Genomic DNA, 22,156 nt, shown 5'->3' with positions numbered 1-22,156 from the left:
CTTCAAGTTCCAGCATTCCTGCCCAGCCAGTTAGGAGTCAGTGACTTTTGTTTTTAACTCTGTAAAAAAAGTCATTCCACCTGGATTCTCACTGCTCTGAAGATTAAGAAATATCTCCAGTGGTTTGTTAATCCCCCCTTTTGGACTTCCACTTCACTTCCTCTTTTTGCCCAACCCCCACCTGGATATGGGAAATGATGGGCCAATAAGGTAGCCTTGAGGGGCTTTTATCAAACTAGACTTTCTTCTGTGGGTCTGAGCTACTCTCTCACCCTCTTAAAACGCAAAGCTGGCTCTAGCAATCAAGGCTCTCAAATTCCTAGGAACAATCAAGAAATATGTCACTTCTAGATCATGAAAACTATCTAGATACTACTGGACATCAATGACTTGAACAAATATTACACGAAGATTCACTATCATAAATATGACAACGCTCCCTTCAACATCTACAAATGTGTGATCACAAGGAAAAATAACATCAACAGTAGCACTGAAAAGTAACTCGTGGTATAGCCCCATAATAGAGTACTGTACAATCGTGACAATTAATGGACTACAGCTACACATACATTAGTAAGGCTGAATCTTGCAGAAGCAATGTTGAGCAAAAGCAGCCAGTACATACGGTTTTGTAATCAATGGTTTTAAGAGCACAGGGGGATGCAAAGGCTGTTTGGGGGTGTTGGAAATATTGTTTCTTGATTTGGGTGTCGGCTACGCAGATGTGTTTGTTTGTTTTTTAACTAATCAAAATGTATACTTATTTGTACACTTTTCTGTATATATAGTTTCCATCAATTTTTAATAGCAGTATAGTACTAAAACAGGAATAGACAATTCACTGAAACAAATCAAAATGGCTACTTTGGTATTATAAAGGTAGCATTCAAAATCAATGAGAGAAATACGGGGGTTTTAATATGCAGAGCTGAGGAAAACAAAATACAAAATAAAGTTGGGGGAGACATCGGACAGTTTAGGGTATGACAGAGTAATAATTTATCAATTATCAATGGTTTATGAGGAAGGGGGAACAAATGAGGAGCTGATGCCAGGGGCTTCAAGGAGAGCAAGTGTTTTGAGAATGATGAGAGCAACGAATGTACAAATTTACACAATTGACGTATGTATGGATTGTGTTAAGAGTTGTAGGAGTAAAAAAAAGAGTTGTATGAGCCCTCAATAAAATGATTTTTAAAAACACACTAAAAAAGTGAATAAATAAAATTAAGTTGGATCTTTATCTCACATCGTCCACCAAAATAAATTCCAGAGGACTCACTCAAGTATTTACATATACAAAAAAGCACTATAAACCTATCTGAAACATAGAATTTAGTCATCTTAAAAAAATAATCTTTCTAAATAGATGAAACTCAGATATTATTAAAGAGGCTTATGTTGACAAATTTGACCACAAAAAAATAATTTTAAAATTTGTAAAAAGACATGGCAAACTGGGGAAATGTTTTTACCTATATATAAAGAGCAAACGTGAGACAAGACTTTAATAACCAATAATGGACAAATAATGACTTATAGGAAAATAAAATACAACTGCCATTTTTTTACAACTGCCATTTAAATACATTGAGATGTATAACCTTATTTATTTTCAGTGACCCCTCCCAACCCTGAGTCCATATAACCTTATTTAAAATGAAATCAATGAGAATTAAAGATATGAGGATATTTCATTTATAGTATCAAAGTGTCAAGAATCAAAATTTGATAACATCCTCTATTATAGACCAGGTCCCTTTCAAACATTGCTGGAAGGGGAGGAAAAAAGACCCAGCCTCTGTGAAAATCAATTTGGAAATACTGTGAGTAGAGAAAAAACAGCCTTTCCAAGCACTGTTACTGCTGCTGCTGGGTAAGAAAACTGGAAAACACAATTTGCAAGGTTGTGTCTTGCCCATTTTTTTAAATGCACACAACTTCTTTGACCTAGTATGTATCAAACAGGTAGATAAACAGGAGCAAAATTAAGTATGCTCTCATATTAACATGTCAGGGCACTGGTGAAATATATCTTAAAATACCTCTCAAATAATACTCTGAAACGATCACTATGAAACAGATGTATACAAATGTGCTGTTTGTGGAGAGATTTGGATATAAAAGGGAGTTGCAAAATAGTGTGAATAATTTGTCACCATTACATAAAAATAGAGTAGGGAGTTTCAAAAAGTGCACGGAGAACTGAAATGCATAGGCAATAGAATTTTTTCATGCGCATCTTGAATCCCCTATGTGTCACCACGCTTGTGAACATACCTAACTAGAATGTCCTGCGAAAAACAGGTTGCTTCTGCAGAAATGAATCCCTCGCTGAGGATATAGACTTAATCATCTTTTTTTTTTCTTTTAAGCTAGTACAACGCACATGCATTACGTCATCAAATACCTACATATTCTCTTAAAATAATTGAGAACGAAAAACTGAAGCTCAGAGACATCTCCCTAACTGACCAAAAATGCAATCTTGCTTTCCATCAACACACAACAGTGTTTATTTAGCTGGCTCGGCAAGGGTTCCAGGCCACCAGGAACGCCCACGCCCGGGCTCGGGGCCAGGCAGGCAGGCGAGGACCGCGCTCGCGATGCTCCGGGCGGCCAGAGGCTGTAAGGAGCTGGGCCCAACGGCTCCCAACCGTCCAGGGAGCGGACGGACGCGGGAATCCAGCCTTCCGGAGTAAACGGCCGCAAGTGTCCCTCCCCCGCCCGCCGCCCTTTCCAGCCCACCCCAAAGGGGCCCTGGTCCCCCGGGACAGTTACCCCACGCCGGTAACTGCCTTACCCTGGGGCCGTGGGGAGCAGTCCCGTCCGCATCGCGGGTGACTCCTATCGCAGAGTGAGGCCCTCACTCGGCGACACAGTGTCTTCCCTGGCTTCCGTCTACTCTGGTTTTACCAAATTCCCTCCCGCCCCGTGTGGCCCGATGCCCGCCACAGCACGGTGCCCAGCCGTGGCAGCAGATGGCGAGAGGGCGCCGCGGGGCCCGCGGTCACTGGGGTCTGGCGGGCACTAGCTTTGCAGGAAAGCACTGACGTGCGCGCAGCCCCACGCACGCGCGGCCCCGCGCTCCGCGCTCCCGAACCCGCGAGCGCCGACTCCCACGCCCGCCCTGGCGTCGGCGATGGGCCCCTCCTCCGTGCTCGGCCTAGAGGTGGGGCTGGGAGTACTTCGCGCAGGTTAATGCTCAGCAGGTGTCATTCTAATCACCGGCCGCTTTCCCTGAGTCCTATTGGCTCACGTCCTGAGCCGGCTTTGCGTTCCGAGCAGCTCATTGGGTGTCGCCACGCAGCGACTCCGTCTCTCAAGGCAACTCGTGGAAGGATTGGTTGTGACGGGACGGCGATGAGCTGGGCTGCGAGAGGGGCGCTGATTGGCGCGGGCGGCCTGAGGGGGCGGAGCAGCGGCCGCTGGAACGAGGCTGGCTGGGTTGGGCCGCCCACTCCTAGTCGGAGGCGAGTGCTGCTGCTGGGACGAGGTGTGAGGCTGGGCGGGCGCGCGACGCTGCTTCTCGAGGACCGGTAAAAGCGGGCGCCGAGAGCAGGGGTTTAGGGGTAGGCTGGGTTGGGGGCGACCTGGCAACCAGGAGGCCGAAGCGCAGCGCTGAGGGGTGGGAGGCGTCGGGGAAGCCCCGGGCGAGTCCCCTGGCCAGTTGACGGTTTGTGGCCAAGGGGTCGGGGTCAGAGCCCCTGCGTGAGCCTTTGTTCTGGGGGCAGCTTTACCCGCGCCAGAGCGGACCCCAAGTCAGTTTGGAAGGTTCCACAAATCCTTTGTAGGATTGTGAAGCTGAGAACCGTTACCAGGTTTATCCGTTTGCCTTTTATTTCCCTTCCCACCCACCCCCACCCCGCCAACTTTTTATGTAGTTACACCGTTTACAGTTGCCGGAGTAATATATTGGATCTTTGCTTGTTTTTCCAATTTCAGTCCTTAATACTTGCCAGGGGAAGCCAGCCCCTAACACATCATTACGGGTCTGGTAGGCGCAATTGTATAGCAATGATAAGTAGAGTATAGTAAAGTTATAGAGCGCATGAGACATAGAAGAGAAATATAGAAATAAATGGGAGTCAGACACAATTTATGGTAGCATGCTCACCTCAGCCCCGCTTGGTGGTCCATGTGGAGGGAGAGAATCTTGAATGCTGACCAAGGCTTTTGTATTCTTTGGGAACATGCAAGCCCCCTAATTACAGGTGGAGGCTGGTAAGACTTGACTCAGGACTATTTGACCCCTGTGAGGTACAGTGACCTCCATCAAGGAGGGCTGACCAGGATGGAGGTAATTTGCTTTCCAACGCTCTCCGCCTGAGGGCAAGATTACCCTGGGTTAAGGATCAGAAAGAATTCAATGAAGACTTGGGGGCCCTGCAAATGGATTTGGGGCCGCTGCCAGCCACTAGCACTGGCGTTCTCAGAATTTAAGCTCTAATATCATCTTAAACACCATCATGCACCACCAGATGGTCAAGCCTGAGAGCCAACTCCCCAACTCTACCCTCAGTCTTTTCATAAATCAGTCAGAAAGTCTGGCGGATTCTGCCTATTAAAAAATCTCTAAAATCCATCTACTTCCATCTACCACCTGCATGGGCTCCAAGCTAAGAATTCAAACTGGCTCATTCTGGTTCAACCCCGTAATGTGTGCGCCATCCCACCCCAGCTGCACAGAGTCAGAATCTACATTGTAACAATTTTCTGGTGCTGTTAAAATTGCAGCTGCTGATGCAGTATATCTGGAGTGGAAAGATACATTCTCCCAAGTGAGGAGAGGTCAGACTGGAAGGAATCAGTTCAGTGCTCTGCTGCAGCATCTCCCTCCACCCACTCTGGTTGTGTGACCTCAAGTGGCTTCTGACTCTTCCCAGCCCTACATGACCAAGTAGAACTGCCCCCTAGGAATTCCTAGGGCCCTCTAGTGGTGTCATGAGTTAGGAGTGGGGCACTAACCGGGGGGTTGGTAGTTTGCATCCATCAGCGGCTCCACAGGAGAAAGGTGAGGCATTCTAGTCCTGTAAACAGTCAGTCTCAGAAACCGCATGGGCAGCTGTACCCTGCCCTGCAGGGTTGCTCGGAGTCAGCGTTGACACAAGGGCAGTGAGCTGGTTTCTTAATTTCTGGGGATTGGGCTGTGTCTGTGTGGTCTGTCTGTTTCTGTTGGAGCAGATAACCTGGTCTTTTCCCCTTCAAAGCTGCTGTTGACCTGCCTTGAGTCTAAAGCAACTACCCACCCGCAGCCGCTGCTATCTAGTCAGGCCTGAGGAGGGTTTGACTCTGAACCACCTGTCCTTTGTCTAGCTCCTGTAGTTTCTGGACTGAAATAAATACTGCTCTTCTAGCCTCCTTAAAGAGGTACACCCATGACTGGCCTTCAAAAGAGATTCATTTCTCTTGAATGCCACATTGTGTAGAAATGTGTAATTAATTAGTTGTGTAACAATAGGGACATCTTTATCTCCCTAGGTCTCAGTATCCTCAGCTGCAACATTATTAAGGAATTAGATTGTTTCTGTGGTTCCCCAAAAGTTTACAAAAAAAAATCACTCCCACCAAGTCATGCTGACGCCTAATGAATAAGCAACCCTCTAGGACAGTGGTTTTCCAAGATTACAACTCTCCCCCAAGATCTGAAATGCAGTGATTTCTCAGGCCCTTAGCGTGGCCAGAAAAAGTGTTGAAGGCAGACATTCGAGTAGAGATCAAAGTATTGCTCTTGTTCTCAGGCCAGATTTGTTCCCCGGCCCTTTAACACCTGCACGCCTTAAGGAAAGGTTCCTAAAGGAGCAAATGAAGATTCCTTCTGGACTTGGAGGAGCCGCACTGCAGGAGCAGGAAGCTCTCTCCTGCGCTGCCTTGAAGGTGGCATCAGTGTGTAGTTGTAGGGCCACTTCTCCAACACTGTCACTAGGTGGGTTTTATATTAAAGACCAAGATAGACACAGCAAAACAACTTCAACTGTGGGAGAGGGTGGGATGAAGTATAAACACACTGGGCTTATAGGAAATGAACTGATGTTTAGTAACTGCTTAGCCTATATAAAATGCTGACATTTACAGGCCCTCTGGCCGCCTTCATAATGATAAGTCTGAGGTACAATGCCAAAAGAAGACAATGTGTAAGCAGCAATGGGCATCTCACTAAGTGCTTCTCAAAGTAATGATAAACTTATTTTAACATTAAAGAAATGTCGTGTATTTGCGGAATCGGGACTGTTGAGGTTTAATTTTTAGCCAATTAAGATTCTAGGTGATCAACATAAGGACCACTGTGGAATTAGACTAATATCTTTTCTGTTGACTTAATTTGCTACATAATCTGATTCTAAAAGTACCCTGTGAGACAACCCGTTACTATGCCAGTGGAATGGAATGCTTTAGATAACTGGATCATGGACATTTGTAAAAATGAAAAAGAAAAAAAAGCTTGGTGGGGGGTTGAGATATGTAAAAATGTATATTGACAGATGAGTTACAGTTTGACGTGTGTCAAACATATTAGGGGAAGGCATACTCAATACAAATGAAGTAAACTAAATGAGACCTAAGAATTGGCCATTGGTTTTAAATATTTAATTTGTTCATATGAACTTTGTCGATAAAAAATACGATTTGTTTGTATGCACGTTGTCATAAGCCCTGCCTCCGCTCACAGGAAGCTCTAGGAGGAAAGCTGCTCAGTCCGTCTTGTGTGTTGCATCCCGGCCCAAGCGCACAGTGGCTCCTCGGTAGTTACTGCTTTGACTATCAACGATAAACTGCATTTGACTAATTTTAATAGTTTTATGGGCACAGATAATTCACGTATCATACAATGCAATAGTTCAGTCACATCAAGAACAGTTGTACAATAATTACACAATCCATTTTAGAACAGGTCTTGCTTCATTGTTTTCAGTTCGCCCTTTCCCCACAGTCTCCCTTGCCATACCCCTGTTAATCCAGTCATGGCTTCTATCGATTTACCTATTTTGGATTTCATGTACAGAAAAACATTTTTAATAACTGACAACAGAGATAAACTGTATTTTAATGAAGTCGTTCTCAACCGTGTTCCACCCAAGAAATAAACGTTGACAGTGTTGACTCCTCCCACCTGTTACGCTGACCAAGCATTTAGATTGTCTTGTGTTGCCACACACGGAGGTATTTTTGGTGCTTCTCGTGCATACTAAACTGTGTTTCAGGACAGCTTCTTTCCCCTCCTCTTTGCTCCAGCATGCTCAACCTATCACAGAAGGCTAACTGTTTGAGGTGGCTCAACTAAGCTTTGTGAAGACAGGCTTGTTGCTCTAGAGACCATATGAAAATATATATAAAGAAATCAGGGAATGAGAGAAGTATCTTTTCAAGATACATCGAAGGAACCGTTTCTTAATATGGGAAAGTAATGGTTTAGGTCCCTGTATATAGGGATTTTATTTCCTTTATCAAGCAGAGTTTGTTTCATTTCCTTTGGTATAGCCAGAGGTGCTGATGCAACTCTAACTAAAAAGAGATTTAGTCTGTACTTTATAAAAAGAGAAGCTTGATTTTTATCCAGTGGATTGGGGAAGGAACCTTAAAATTTTGGGGGATAAGAACAACTTTAAGCTCAATCCCTTTCCTCTAAAAAAAACCTAAAGGCAAAACAGCATTTTCTCAGGCTGAGCCTCAACCTCTTAAAGTGATATGCTGGGACTACTGAGAAGTAACTGCCTGTAATAGATGAGACCCGCGTAAAGAGCACCCGGCCACGGTAACAAAAGGAGACTGGGTTGTCTTCCAGCCTTGAGTCTGGGCAGGGGCTGGGTTAAATGGATTTAATGCCATCTGCGAAAAACCGCTTTAGCCACCTTCTGCAAGTTCCATAAAGAACTTTATATGGCGCTGCTTGTCAGTAAACCTCTGTGAGCAGATGCAACTTTTGGTCCTGGGTATGACTGGAGAAGGGCCTGGTGATACAGTGATTAAGTGCTTGTCTGCTGCAAACCAAAAGGGCAGTGGTTCAAATCCACCAGACACTCTGAGTCTGTACCATATCAAGATTCCGCTTCAAAATCACAGATCCAGGAATGGGTTTAGGCTCACACGAAATCCCAGCTCCAACTTAAGAACAATGAGTTCTTACATCCTAGCCCTGCTCGATACTTGCCCTCAGGGAGGGAACACTGCAGCCAAGTGTGGTGAGGAAATTGGATGGTCCCTGGGCATGGAATAAAATAGCATCTGGGGTCTTAAAGGCTTGTTTCTAGACAAGCAGACATCTAAGTGAGATGTCTACTAAGTGCACATGGAAGAAGCACACCATCACCAGTCACCGGAGGATTGTAAATCATGTCATCTGAAGTCAAAGGAGAGAATAGTATCAGAGCCTAAACTGGGAGAATCCGGTTTGCAGAAGGCTGTGGGTGACAGTGGGAGCCCAGGATCCATTCGTGGGATCTACCCAGGAAACAAGCCCCAGTGATTTCCTTCCAGCCATGATGGAGGGAGGGGTGGGCGGAAAACGCTTACCCAATGGAGTGCACTGGAAAGATGACCATCAAAGGTCAACATGATAAGCCTGACTTGAATGGTTAAACTGTCAGTTGATCCCCCTCTGGTGCACATGAAGCCTGATCTAGTGTTCAACATCTTCTGTATTTGTTTGTTCATATTGGGTCTATCTCAGATGTGATACGTCATTAGAGGTCACCCTCTTGAATTCTTGTTACATGTTTTTCAGTATATGAAACCCAGGGTTGATGAAGCTACAGAGACAGCAAGTAGGATAAGGTTCTCAGGGGGCAAAGTGGTGGGGGGGGGCAGTAAAAGGGAGCTGAAGTCAAGGATTTCAGAAAGGGAAGAATGTTTTGAAACTGATTGTGATAGCAAATGTATAATACTGCTTGATGTGCTGGAAGGGCGGGATGATATACCTATATTAACTCCCAGTAAAATGGTTGTGAAAAATATCTATACCATGGTGTACACCCCCCACCCCAAAAAAGAAAAGCTTTGTTGAGCAGAGCTTTCATAGCATGCGTTTTCCCCGCTAGGTGGGCATCGAGCAACTCGCTCCCAGTTAGTGCAATTTTGTGACGGCCAATGTAAGATGTGAAGATTTTGTGTCTGCTCAGGAAAAATGTTGCAGAAACTGTTGTGATGTTGGACAGCACCATGGGAAAAACTCAAGTGTACAAGTGGTTTTCTCGTTTCAAAAAATGTGAAATGTTGATTGATGGTGAGCATCTGTGTTAGACCAAGTTGACTAGAGAAACAGATCCAGGGACACGCGTGTGTAAGAGAGAGCTTTAGATCAAGAAGTAATTGTCTATCAAGCAAACATCTCAGCCCAGTCCAGATCAATTCCACAAGCCCGATACTACTCCCTAAGTCTGATACTAGTCCATAAATCCCTCTTCAGACTCTCACAGCCACACACAATGATGCAGAATGCTGGGAGATCACAGGCTGGTTGGTGCACAGTCTTGTAGACCCAATAGTGGTGGACGCAAATGTTAGGGCTCTGGCTGCCACCAGTGTGACTTGAAGTGGTTTATCAACAGGAAGGTGGTGCAGAAGGGGGGGGGAGGTTCTCAGGACCCTTCTTTTTTTTTTTTTAAACATTTTATTAGGGGAGCATACAACTCTTATCACAATCCATACATATACATACATTGATTGTATAAAGCACATCCGGACATTCTTTGCCCTCATAATTTTCAAAGCATTTGCTCTCCACTTAAGCCCTTTGCATAAAGTCCTCTTTTTTCCCCTCCCTCCCTGCGCCCCCCTCCCTCATGAGCCCTTGATCATTTATAAATTATTATTTTGTCATATCTTGCCCTATCCGGTGTCTCCCTTCACCCCCTTTTCTGTTGTCCATCCCCCAGGGAGGAGGTCACATGTAGATCCTTGTAATCAGTTCCCCCTTTTCAACCCACTCACCCTCCACTCTCCCAGTATCACCCCTCACACCCCTGGTCCTGAAGGTATCGTCCATCCTGGATTCCCTGTGCCTCCAGCTCCTATATGCACCAGTGTACAACCTCTGCCCTATCCAGTCCTGCAAGGTAGAATTCGGATCATGGTAGTTGGGTGGGGTGGGGGGGGGAAGCATTTAGGAACTGGAGGAAAGCTCTGTTCATCGGTGCTAGGTCCCACCCTGACTGACTCATCTCCTCTAGACCCCTCTGGGAGGGGATCTCTCAGGACCCTTCTTATGAGGATGTCATGCGCACAAGAGGCAGCATCAGGCTGTGGGCGGTATAATATGTCAGTAAATTTGTTAATTGGAGGGCGGAGAGAGAAAAGCCTTGGCGAGAGCCTCGCCTTTCTTGTCTCTTGCTCTTTGACCATCGGACCAGTGTGCGGCTGCCTTGCTTGTTCTGTGCTTCAATTGCAAGCTACACTACCTGGAACACCTAACCCATGGACTGTGTCGCTGTAATTTGAGGTTCCTTAAGGGACTTGTCTGCAGTGAAATCGCGAGAGTGGCTCGGGGTTACCGCTTCTGACGGTGAACATTGACCCCGAGCCACACTATTACCACCAGGGAGGTTAAGATTTTTAGTCTGAGTGAACAGAATAGAATTTCTGTTTGTGAGACAGCAAGGCTATTGGGAAGCTGGTAAGATCGGAAGCTGCTGTGCCTGTTAAGTTTGAGGTTCCTTCTAGAAGGAACCTAGACTGAGGGTGCTGCCAGGAAAAGGAGGAAACCCAGGAGGAGAGTGTTGCCATGCAAGCCAAGTGAAGACGGGGTTTCACAGCAGAGGGAGTCCCCAGCCGTGGTGAGGTCCAGTGCGAGGAGCTCTTGAGCAGCGTGGCCAATGTGACGTCACTGTTGGACCTTCACACGAGCGGTAAGCATGGATTCAAGAATGATGAAGATAGATATGTGGACACTGTCTTGAGTTTTCTGGAAAGGGAAGGAAAGAATGGGAAGTTGTTGCCCAAGAAGGAAGAAGAGCTGGTGGAGCAGCACTTTCGTGCTCAGGGCACATCCACTTCATCCACAGCCACCAGTGAGGAGACGGGGTGTTAGGGGCAGATACGGTGAGAGCTGTGGGGAGTCTCGCTGTATGCTGACTCGCAGTGAAGCAGGAAGCAAGGACTCAGGTGAAGTGAAGACGGGGAAGGAGGCATTGAGGTTTGACAAGCACCGTGAAGGTGGGGAAGTCTAAGGGGAGGAAGGTACATGGAATACGGACATTTTAAACGTGCAGGATGCGTTCACATTCGTTTGAGACAAAATGAAGCTAAAGGGCCTCACCGTCAGGCGGCCAGTAAGAGGGCCATTGCAGTGGCCCCGTGTCAGCATCAGGCCACCGGCAGGGTTGCTGGAGGCGTCAGCGCAGGGATAGCCATGGACCTGCAGGCGGTGAAATAGCCCGGGGGAGGGAGGGACACAACTGAACCCAAGCTCAGAAGGACCCTCTAGGGAAATGGGCAGAGAAAACAAGGACAAGAAGCCGCGAGGCGAGGGTCTGTAGAGGGAAGGGCTGTCTTCCTGCTTCAGAGAGGTGGAGCGGGGGAGATGGGGCCCCATACCACCTGCTCAGTCGGCCATCTGGAGAGTGACAGAGCCCCTTTCACTGCTGGCTGTTGAGGAACTCGAGTGAGTAAGGAAGGACTCTGTTCCCAAGAAGGGAACCAGCAAGGTCTTCACTAGCCTGGAATGGAATCCCACGGAAAGGCCTGGAGGCCTAGAAGGGCGCACACAAGGAATTTTAAATAGTTTGCTGTGAAACATCAGTGTGTATATTTAAAATGTTGTACTCATTTAGTACTGTTTTCTGTCTTTTAAAACTGATCACTGTACAGTTTTCCTTAGGGAAAAAAGTGAAGCATCTTCTTTATTTGCGTGCGCGCGCGTGCGTGTGTGTGTGTGTGTTCAGCTAGCCTCTTTTACACCCCAAGAGCTTTTAACTGCAATGTTTGGAGTCTCCTGAGGCTCTTGGGATCTAAAAGCAGTATCCTTTTGAAAATTCATGTGATGAGTTCCGCCTCCCTGCCAGTCACACAGGATCCGATGAAGGTGCCCGCCTTCCTTTACTCCCATTTGCTTGTTTCAGGATGTGAGTCAGAGTACAGAAAATGTCCACTGAACAGGCTTCTTGGACCAGCCTGTCCACTCTTCAGAAAGTAGCCCTGGGCCTGGGGATCCCGGCCGGTGCCACCATTGGCTACATCATGTACCGCAGGTACAAGGAAAGCCGAGGTATGTGAGCGCCGGGGCGGGGGCATGCCTGGCCCGATTGAGTTGAAACGGAAACTCTTCCCTTTCCAGACTTGACGGTGTTTGTTGGGATGTAACTGACTTTCTCTGAGGAGCCTTACAGCAGAATAATTTGGTTGCTTGTTTGTTTTCACGAGGAGAACATTCTCGAACTGCGTTGTTTGGTCCCCATTAGCAGTGTCACTGCTGCCGTGGGTTATTTCACATTTAGATATGCACTTTCTGCACATGCTCCTGGCTATTCGGGCTACTGGGGAAGGTGGTTTCCCCATAAGCAGGACCTAGAGGGTTAAAATATTGAGGTACAGATAGCCAGGAGAAGTTCGGAGCCTAGTGGACTCCTTGGGCAACTTTTGGCCTTCTCTTTTCTCCAGGAGTTGTCTTGAGATTAGTAGTTTGCCCAGTGCCCAGCTCCCCTTTCTCACGGAGCCTGGTGTGCCCTCCGTTGGAGCATCCTAAAGGGCACGACCGCTGTCTGGGCTTTCAAGGCCTTCGACAGTCCCGCGGAGCTGGTGCTTCCGTCATTATGGTTGAAGTCCTCGGCTGCGCACTTGGTTCCGTTGCTCTCTGACAGCCAGAGTTGGGGGCCAGAGGTGGGGCTGGTGGGAGCTTTGGGCCTAACCTAGCTATGCTCTGATGTGCCTGTGCAGAAGAGCGGCTGACGTTTGTAGGTGAAGATGACATCGAGGTAGAGATGCGGATTCCCCAGGACTCTGTGAAGCTGATCATTGGCCGACAAGGAGCCAATATTAAACAGGTAGGAGTGTATATGAAGAAGCAGTGGCTTTCCCAGGGATTAGGCTTACTGATTTCTTGTCAAATACATTCACTGGATATGTATTTAAATACACTGTATGTGTAATAAGGGCTTTTTAGCCAACCGTGCGGTTTCCTTCGAGATGAGTCTCTGTAGCATGTGAGTCAGCTGGGTTGAAATAGGGCATTTGATTTGATACTCAACTGGCTACAACTTGAACCCTTCCTTTCTACTGTTACACAAATGAAGTCATTCATTGACAGTAAGTAATGGGAACGTATCTGCGTGGAAATTTTTTCTATATTCTGCTGCTCATTTGGAATACCAAAAAACAAAATACCTCATTTCTCTAATTCAAATAAAATGAAGAGTTCTTAATGTAGCGAGAAGCATGTTGAAGTAACTGCCACTTGGGGTTACTATGAGGAGCTTAAACAAGTTTGTGGACAAGGGGAATGAAAGGATAATGGGGGGACAAAGAGGATAGTGGGATTTTTACCATGAGGTTTTCTAAAGCTCCCTCTAAGTACTGGAAACTGAGGACTGCCTTTAGCTACCTGATTAAGCTGGTGCCCGCGGGCACCTGCGATCCTTCAGGGATCGGCTTAGACTGGTGTCTCTGGCTGGTCCCAGTGGGGGGAAGCCCCCCGGAATGTCTGTGTGCCCCTTTCTCTGCAGCTGCGGAAGCAGACAGGTGCTCGGATTGATGTGGACACAGAGGATGTAGGCGATGAGCGGGTGCTCCTCATAAGTGGGGTTCCCGTTCAGGTGTGCAAGGCCAAAGCTGCAATACGCCAGATCCTGACGCAGAATAACCCAGTGTCTGAGCAGCTCTCGGTTCCCCAGAGATCTGTGGGCAGAATCATAGGTAAGACGATGGCTTCCTCTCGTGTTTCCCTTACTCTGCACCTGTCCTTTCACACCTTCTCAAAAGCTTTTCCTAACCTACGTCCCTCCCTTCGCTTTGCTGAGACAAAAAGACAGGGTCAAGGAGATCAGAATTTGACCTTTGCATTTAACCCAGAGTGAAATGAAACCCGTTACCTTGAGAAGATCGGAAGGGTTCAGGCCCATGCATTTACCGTATCGATTTTCTAAGAAGCAAAAAGATGCTCATACATGAGCACCCCGGCCTTTCAAGACAGTGCACGGAGCGCCTTCCCGTATGCTTTCCCCAGAACAGGCAATGGCAAACTTCAGCTCACGAGCCAGATGCAACTCTTCCCACACATATGAGCGGGCACCCCAAAAAACCTGGAATTTTTTATTTTTCAAAGCTACGTCTTTAACATTTTTTATAAAACAATCTCAACACCTTCAAAGTAGCCTCCATTACACTTGATACATTTGTCAAAACTGTGGTTCTTTTCTTGGAAACATTTTTCCAACTCATCTGTTTGGATGACTGACAGCACCTCGTGTGTGTGTGTGTGTGTGTGTGTGTGTGTGTGTGTGTGTGTGTGTGTGTGTTGTTCACCTCTTCTACGTCATCAAATCACTGCCCTTTCATGTCCATCTGCATTCATGGAAACACAAAGAAGTCACACAGACTGAGGTCAGGTGAAAGAGGTGTGTGGGCCAAGAGAGGCATTGCTGGTTTTTCCCCAAAACTGGTGCACTGAGATGGGTGCATGAGCAGGCGTGTTGTTATGGTGGCAAAAGCAGCCCCCATCTGTCACAAATGAGGTCTTTTTGTAACACAGTCTTGCAGGGCCTCCATAGAGAAAGCTTGGTCAGCAAGACCAGTCAGCTCTCAGTGAACTCCAGATGCACTACGAGCCCGCATTTTCTTCCATGTGGGACGTTGACAGACGTCCAGACGAGCTTCGTCATCCATCCATCGACAGTTCACCTTTTCTGAAACAAGAAAACCACTCACATGCTTGAGTTTCCCCCATAGCGCGCGCTGCCCTTGTAAGCTGTGTTCAACATCAACAGTTTCTGCAGCATTTTTCCCAACAGGAAACAAAATTTCACAGCCACACGCTGTTCTTTTAAATCGGCCATCACAAAAAAGGTTTGAGCAAAACTGCTTTTGTGAAAAATGTTCGGTGACCAGAGCAAACCTTCCCGGCGATGCCACTAGTGCACTCACTCCGAGCCGGTTGCTGGATGTGCTCTCCTAGCGGGGAAATGGGTATCTTGAAAGCTTGCCCAGTGGAGCTTTTTCCCGGTTTTGTTTTGTTTGTTTTTTTTTGGGGGGGGGGATGCCCCCTCATACACATGGCTCTGAAGTAAAATTGGGAAAAAATTTAAGATATTATGATTATATTTATTTGTAAAAATATATGTATGGCTCTCGAATAATTCTTAAATTGTTGTGAGGAACAGGATTGGCTCTTCCATTTCAAAGGCGTGTTGACCCCTGGCCTAGAACCTCCCACCCCTCAGTGCTGCCGCCCTACAGGCAGAGAAATGCACGCCCTTGGTCCCCGTCTGAGCAGCATGCAGCACTTCACATTATGAGCTGAGAATGGAAAATCTGCCCTTGATTGTAAAAAAAGAAAAAGGAATGACACAAAGAAATTAACCTAGCCAAAGAACAGAATTTAAATAAAATTTTAAAAGCAAGTGATTTTTCCCCAAAGAAACCAAATCAGTCTGAATAGAATTCCCTTCTCAGAAGCTGCTGAGGGGGAGCTTTTGCCCTGTGTGGTTCCGGTAGCTGGCCCTGCCTGCAGTAGTCTAGAGGGGAGGAAAGGACAGGAGTTCCTTTGTCCACTGCAGGGAGAGGTGGTGAAACAATCCGTGCCATCTGCAAGGCCTCTGGAGCCAAGATTACCTGCGACAAGGAGGCAGAAGGGACATTGCTGCTGTCGAGACTTATAAAAATCACAGGAACGCAGAAGGAAGTGAAAACCGCCAAGGCAAGTAGCTGGTGGCACTGGATCCCCGGGAACGCAGAGTGCGCCCCGCGCTGCCCCCGGTCAGAAGGGCTGCCCCTGTGGACCGCGTCCTTTTCTTTTCCCACAGCAGTTGATCCTGGATAAAGTGTCCGAGGATGAAGAGCTTCGGAAGAGAATTGCTCATTCTGCAGAAACTCGAGTTCCACGCAAGCAGCCCATCAGCGTGAGGAGAGAGGAAGCCACGGGGCCAGGCGGAGCCGGGGAGCCCGCCGCGTGGAGGAGGGGCACCTCTGGTTCAGCCGAGCAAGCTGTACTGATGTCTGTGGCCCCCCACAGAGGCGGGGGTGACCGAGCTGTTGTAGGGCCACCGCAGGAAGAAGGTTCCTGGGAGAGGCCTCATGGTGATGGCTTTGAGCAGCAGTGTGGAGCCCAGGCCAGTCCACAGATGGCCATGTTTGAAAGTATGTAACAGAGGGAACCGGTTAGCCTTATGAAAGATGGAAGTGCTGGCTTTCCAAACCCCCAACAGCCTTCTGACTCAGAGCAGTCGAGCGCCTGGGCCAGAGTTGCGCTGCTCTGCAGGGCTGGCAAGGCTGTCTCTTTATGGAAGCCCCGTCTTTCTCCCACAGAGCGGCTGGTGGGTTTGAACTGCCAGCCTTTCAGTTAGCAGTTGAGTGCTTAACCAGGGCTCCTCAGGACCCTAAATAAGATGGCGTCTTTTAAAAGTTTCTATTTTCTTGACTACATTTACAAATCTGTCACCTGCTTCTGCTTTTCTGACAATATTTTACTTAGTATTTATAGAGTTTAAGTACTATTTTTTCTACATATAAGCCAGTTGATGAAAAATAATTAGATGGAAATAGAAAACTAGTCTGTGAGTTGTAACCTATCAAAGAATTGAATTGACATGGTATTCTTTCTCAAACATATTTTATTAAACAAGTTAAAATACTCAGCCTGGTTTTTCATCTTCTCATTACCATTTTAAAAATGCTTACTCTTCAAGAAGAATGAGAAGGCTCTGAGCATTCTCTTCGGTGCCCGGTGTTGGGATGGGCAGGAAAGAGGGCGGCCCCAAGAGGCTCATGGAGTCATCCAAGGTCTGTGAGTCAGAGGAGGATGGGACTCGGGGCCACATAAATTATCCTTACACGGAGCCATGCCGCAGCCCCCTGGGGGCGACTCACTGTCGTAGATGGTGACTGATGTGACTGCATATGGCACATGCCTAAGAACGTAAGCCATCATCTAACTCCGTGACACAGACAGGTACAGAAGATAGGTTAGCACCTTTCTGTACGGCGGTGGGCTTAAACGATTCATCCCGTTGTCATCCAGCAGTATTTTAAATGTCAACAGCCACTTGGTATGTGTACCTTCCTCACCCATCCGCATTCCAGCCAGAGATGGTTCTGATAAGGCCATCATCCTTTCCCTGTGTTCAGTCCCCAGTCCTGACTTCAGTTTCCATGCCGACGAGTACCTGGAAGTCTATGTCTCCGCCTCTGAAAACCCTAGCCACTTCTGGATCCAGATCATAGGCTCCCGCAGCCTGCAGCTGGATAAGCTTGTCAGCGAGATGACCCAGCACTATGAGGACAGTCTGGTGAGCTGCTGCCTGCCGTAGGGACAGCGGGATTTGATGAAAAGGGGAGTGCTTGTCCCGGGGTCTTTCCCTTCTGTCACAGAGTCTTCCTTTTTCTGGGGGACATGTCCTCATCCACCCGTCTGGTAGTTGTTTTTCTAGTTGGTAACATTCCCCCTCCTGACTCTCCCTCCTCATATGCAGCCTGAAGACTTGACTGTGCAAGTAGGGGACATTGTAGCAGCGCCTTTACCCACGAATGGGTCCTGGTACCGAGCCCGAATCCTCGGCACCTTGGAGAATGGGAACCTGGACCTCTACTTTGTTGACTTTGGAGATAATGGAGATTGCCCACAGAAGGACCTCAGAACTCTCAGGTCAGTGTGGAGACGGGCCTGGGCGGCCTCAACGCTCAGCCCCACTGTTAACTTGGCCCTGACCATAGGCTGGTGAGCTGTTGGCACTCACCCGCATCTTCAGGGGAATGTGGAAGAGACACCCCCCCCCCCCCATCGAAAGCCTGTGATTATTTCCTCACCCTGGGTGAGCTGGTTATCTTTAAAAGCCAATAACGCGAGAGTGAGCAAATAGTATATTTCGCTGCCAGGGTTCCGGGTTCATCCCTGCACAGGCTGGTTCCACACAAACACGCTTCAGCACAGCTCTCTCTACAATTCTCTCCGCCTCATTAGAGCACCTTAAAAAGTTCTACCAAAATAGTACCTTTCCAAGGACATCCACTGGGCCAATCACCATATATACTCGAGTATAAGCTGACTCAAATATCAGTCGAGGCACCTAATTTTACCACAAAAACTGCATTAAAATGTGCTGGAAAACTTGGCTTACACACGAGGAGTCTGTATGGTAATTTCGGGCAGAGAAGTCAGTCCAGAAGGTTAGCGTGACTGTGTTGTAAGGCTCCAAGGGAGTCGTCTTTTTTTTTTTTTAAACGTTTCAAAGGAGTCATCTTAAGACGATTGCATAGACTTACTAGGAAGAACTTTTAGGAGAATTGAAAACTGCGTTGGTGCAGGAAAAGTCCTGGAAAGTGACACTGAGAATTATTTTTCTTTCATGACAATGCACCCGCGCAGCCTCCAAGGGCTGCCCTGTGAGGACTTCACTGGGAAACTTAGACCCCTCCCACCCCATCCCCACAGCCCAGATATGGTGCTGCTTTAAACTCGGTCTCAGCTCAAGCATTTCAAAGGAACGTGATTTGAGTCCCTGGCAGATGCTAAAACTTCTGTCTTGACCCCATGTAAATCAGAGAGGGTGTGTCTTCAGGGGAGCTTAGAGGGGTGGAAACACCACCTTCAGGTGCACAGAGACCCCCATGGAGGACAGGTCAAGAAACAGCTTTACACTGATTCTCGAGTTTAACAAAGGTTTCTGATTATGCAGCAATACCTTTTTCACTTAGCCTCATGGCATAGTTGGGCGCACATGGGGCTGCTAACCCCAAGGTCAGCAGTTCAAACCCACCAGCTGCTCCATGGGGAACCTATGTGGCAGTCTAATCCTGTGACAAGTTAGTCTCGGAATCCCACAGGGTAGTTCTACCTGTCCGGTAGTCGCTGTGAGTCTGAATTAACTCGGTGGTGGTGAATTGGGGGTTGGGGGCGGGTTTGGTCTGGCTCTGGGATTCTAACGCGTTTCTTTTGCCTTAGGAGTGACTTCCTGAGCCTTCCATTTCAAGCAATAGAGTGCAGCCTGGCACAAATCGCCCCCTCAGGTAAAGCGCTCACACAGCCTCGGGCCCTGCCTCTGGGTAGGATAGGTCACCCAGCACATGCGGGAGTGCTCTGGGGACCTCAGAACCTGTTCTGCACCAGCACCAAGTAGCAGTGACCAGAAACCTGCCTGCAGGGCAGGCCCTCCCCAGCCAGAGAAGCCAGGGGTGTTTTCTAGGGTAGGAATGGCCAGGGTTCTTTCCTGCCCATAGAGAATCCCCACCCCACCCACTACCTCAGCACAGACTCTCCCCGGCCCTCTTCTACCATCTGTTGCTAGGTGAACAGTGGGAAGAGGCAGCTCTGGATGAGTTTGACAGACTCACTCATTGTGCTGAGTGGACACCCCTGGTGGCCAAGATCTCCAGCTATGTCCAGAGTGGGGTCTCAACTTGGCCAAAGATCTACTTATATGACACCAGCAATGGGAAGGTAAGCTTGGGGCTCGCTCACTCCTCTGCCGTGTGCACAGCCTCCTTTTCCTTTCCTGCCCCTGTCTCCCTGCCCCACCACACTCACCTGCAGATGTCTTTAAAGTCGAAGCTGACTCCTCTGCCCTCTTTCCTCAGATTTCTCCTTCCTTCCAAAAGAACATCACTTTTTCTTTCCCTCTCAGAAATGTGATATTGGATTAGAATTAGTTCGAAAAGGATATGCAATTGAGCTTCCTGAAGAAATGGAAGAAAACGGAGCTGTCCCTGACACATTGCAGGTAATGATGAGCCTTGTAGTCATTCTTCAGAGCCAGCCCGGAGCCTGAGAGACCAGAGGGCTCTAGTGGTGACTGTGATAGGGTGCTTTCCTAAGGGGTCTCAGAACTGCCCCACATACTGATCAAGGACGCGTGTGCCCCTCAGGAGCCACGCTCGGGAAATATGACTGGCCGCTCTCCTCATCCACCAGCCAACAACTTCTTTCTGGGGTTTCTTTCCCATCAGGCCACAGAAACTGACGTCTCTCTAGACAGCATGTTCCCGGAGTCCAAGAGGAGCCCTGAAGAGATGGCACGTACCCTGTCCTGCCTCAGCTTATCAGGTACGAACAGCGTTTCCTCCTCTCTCCCATCTTGGGAGGGCACCACCTCTCGATTTCTGCCAGCTGAGGAAAGTGACAGCTTCGCCAGCTCATTGACCACAAGAGAGAGGCCTCTCTCTCCCCTGGAACCTCACAGCTGGGCCAGCTAGCGCAGGACACTGTCTCTCTCCTCGCTCTGTGCACTAGAAGCGGCCTCCCTGTGTGGCGATGACAACCTCGAAGACGACCGCATGCTCTGAAGCCCCAGCTGCTGCTGCTGTGCCGCAGAGTGGAGCCCAGCGGAGCGGGAGGCCCCCTTCCCCACTGTCCTGCAGCTTCACTGCTCCCAGAGCGCGCCCGGCAAGCTGTGTGTCTGGCAGAAGAGCAGCAGCTGTGATAGAGAGGTCCCCTGCAGTCCCTCCTGTTAGTCTACCTTGTGAACACTTGCCCTGGACTACCAGCAAGTGTGCGGTAGACACACACACACACACACACACACAGCTCCCTCCCACTGTTGGAATACCACGGCATTATTACTTCCTGCCCCCCGCCTGTCACAGTGCCCATTCACACTAGACTGTGTCCTTTTGGAAGCTGGGAAACAGCCAGAATTTGGGTCCCTGGAAGTGATGATGCTGCAGACATCTGCCTCTGGTTAAGAGAAGTTTGGGGGCTCCCGCACTGCAGTGAGTCCGAAGGAAAAAGCAGAGAGTAGCCTCAACTGCTGACACACACACTCCTGGAGCCCAGGGCTGCTGAAGCAGTGCTCCTGCTGTTTCCCTGAAAACGGTGGTAAAAACCAGGTAGAAAAAAAGAGGCAAGATAATAATAAAAATTTTTAGAGAGGCAGCTCATTGAGCGACAGAACATTATATGGCTGTTGAAATCATTTGGGGGATTCTTTGCTGAATAAAGTTCTTAAGACAATCTGAAACAAAATTGATTGGATCAAAAGGAAACTAAACTCTAAACAAAATGACTTCACACGAGGGGCCCACCTAAAAAGCAAGTGTTGTTCCTACGCCCCTCCTTCCAGGGAACATTCCCTCAGCCAGTAAAGTGTGTGCAAATACGCACCTAAACCCTTGGCAGGGATTGGATTCCCCACCACGGCAGTGAGTGCCCTGCGTACGCGCACACAGTGTCCAGCAGCTCAGCTCCCTGACATCCAATCAGCTCTGACTGCAGCCACCCTATGGGGGAGGGGGGGGACACAACTGCCCTGTGGGGTCCGTGGCTGTCCATCCTCATGGGAGGAGAAAACCTCATCCTCCTCCCAGGGATGGGCTAGTGTTTTCGAACGGCGCACCTTGTGGTTCTCAGCCTAGCGTGTAACCCACTGGGGCTCCCTTGCCATTCGGGACGGTACTTTTAAGTGTGTAGTGGTCGTGGAGTGACCATGGCTAATGAAGGGGGCGGCCAAGCAATATGAACTGGAAAACTTTGTCCTTTTTGTAAGGTAGGGATTCATGGTAAAGTCTTGTTGCTCCTACATGGCAACCATATTTTATCTGATAGGTACAGTGGCTTTATTTTCTCAGAAAAACCAAGTATAGCAGACCATCTGGTGAAGTAGGAGGGTGATCTCGCAGGCATCAGTGCGGGCGTCCTGAGTTTCCTGAAGCGCACACTGCCCTGGGATCCCAGCTGCCCTGCAAGGTGGCTTGGCTAAGACACCACATGGCCTTCAGCAGACAGGGACTCCCCCACCCCTCCTCCCTCCCAGCAGCCTTTGTTCTGCCACCTCCCAGGGCAAATCATTCCCGGACCCCTGGTGTGGGAAATGAAGGGTCCTTCCCTGTGCGGCTTGCTCCTCAAAGCCCCAAAGGTACAGCCAAGCACAGCCCGCACTTCCTGCTCCTGGGGCACCTGCCCACTCTGGCTTGCTTGAAATCCGCCCCTTGAGGCAAAGACCATGGGATCCTGGTCTCCAACTGGAGCTCTGGAGCTAGGGAAATGGCCCCACAAGGCGCAGTCTGAGTGCTCAATAGATGA

General features: G+C 48.3%; 1 protein-coding gene across 1 annotated transcript; it reads left to right on the top strand.

Annotated features, from left to right (window-relative positions):
* The first annotated feature begins 3,432 nt into the window (after nucleotides 1-3,432).
* Nucleotides 3,433-21,075, top strand: TDRKH (tudor and KH domain containing). The gene is made up of 13 exons (XM_075540354.1): nucleotides 3,433-3,542; nucleotides 12,057-12,202; nucleotides 12,871-12,977; nucleotides 13,656-13,845; nucleotides 15,705-15,844; nucleotides 15,951-16,284; nucleotides 17,272-17,432; nucleotides 17,616-17,788; nucleotides 19,085-19,149; nucleotides 19,428-19,579; nucleotides 19,764-19,859; nucleotides 20,086-20,182; nucleotides 20,369-21,075. The coding sequence occupies exons 2-13, from the start codon at nucleotides 12,079-12,081 to the stop codon at nucleotides 20,419-20,421; spliced, it is 1,692 nt and encodes a 563-aa protein (XP_075396469.1). The 5' UTR covers nucleotides 3,433-3,542; nucleotides 12,057-12,078; the 3' UTR covers nucleotides 20,422-21,075.
* Nucleotides 21,076-22,156: the final 1,081 nt, after the last annotated feature.

The sequence above is a fragment of the Tenrec ecaudatus genome, chromosome 1, assembly GCF_050624435.1.
Source record: "Tenrec ecaudatus isolate mTenEca1 chromosome 1, mTenEca1.hap1, whole genome shotgun sequence".
In the NCBI taxonomy this organism is placed as follows: Eukaryota; Metazoa; Chordata; class Mammalia; order Afrosoricida; family Tenrecidae; genus Tenrec; species Tenrec ecaudatus.
Note: the sequence above shows the minus strand (reverse complement) of the source record. Positions and strands in the feature narration are given on the sequence as shown.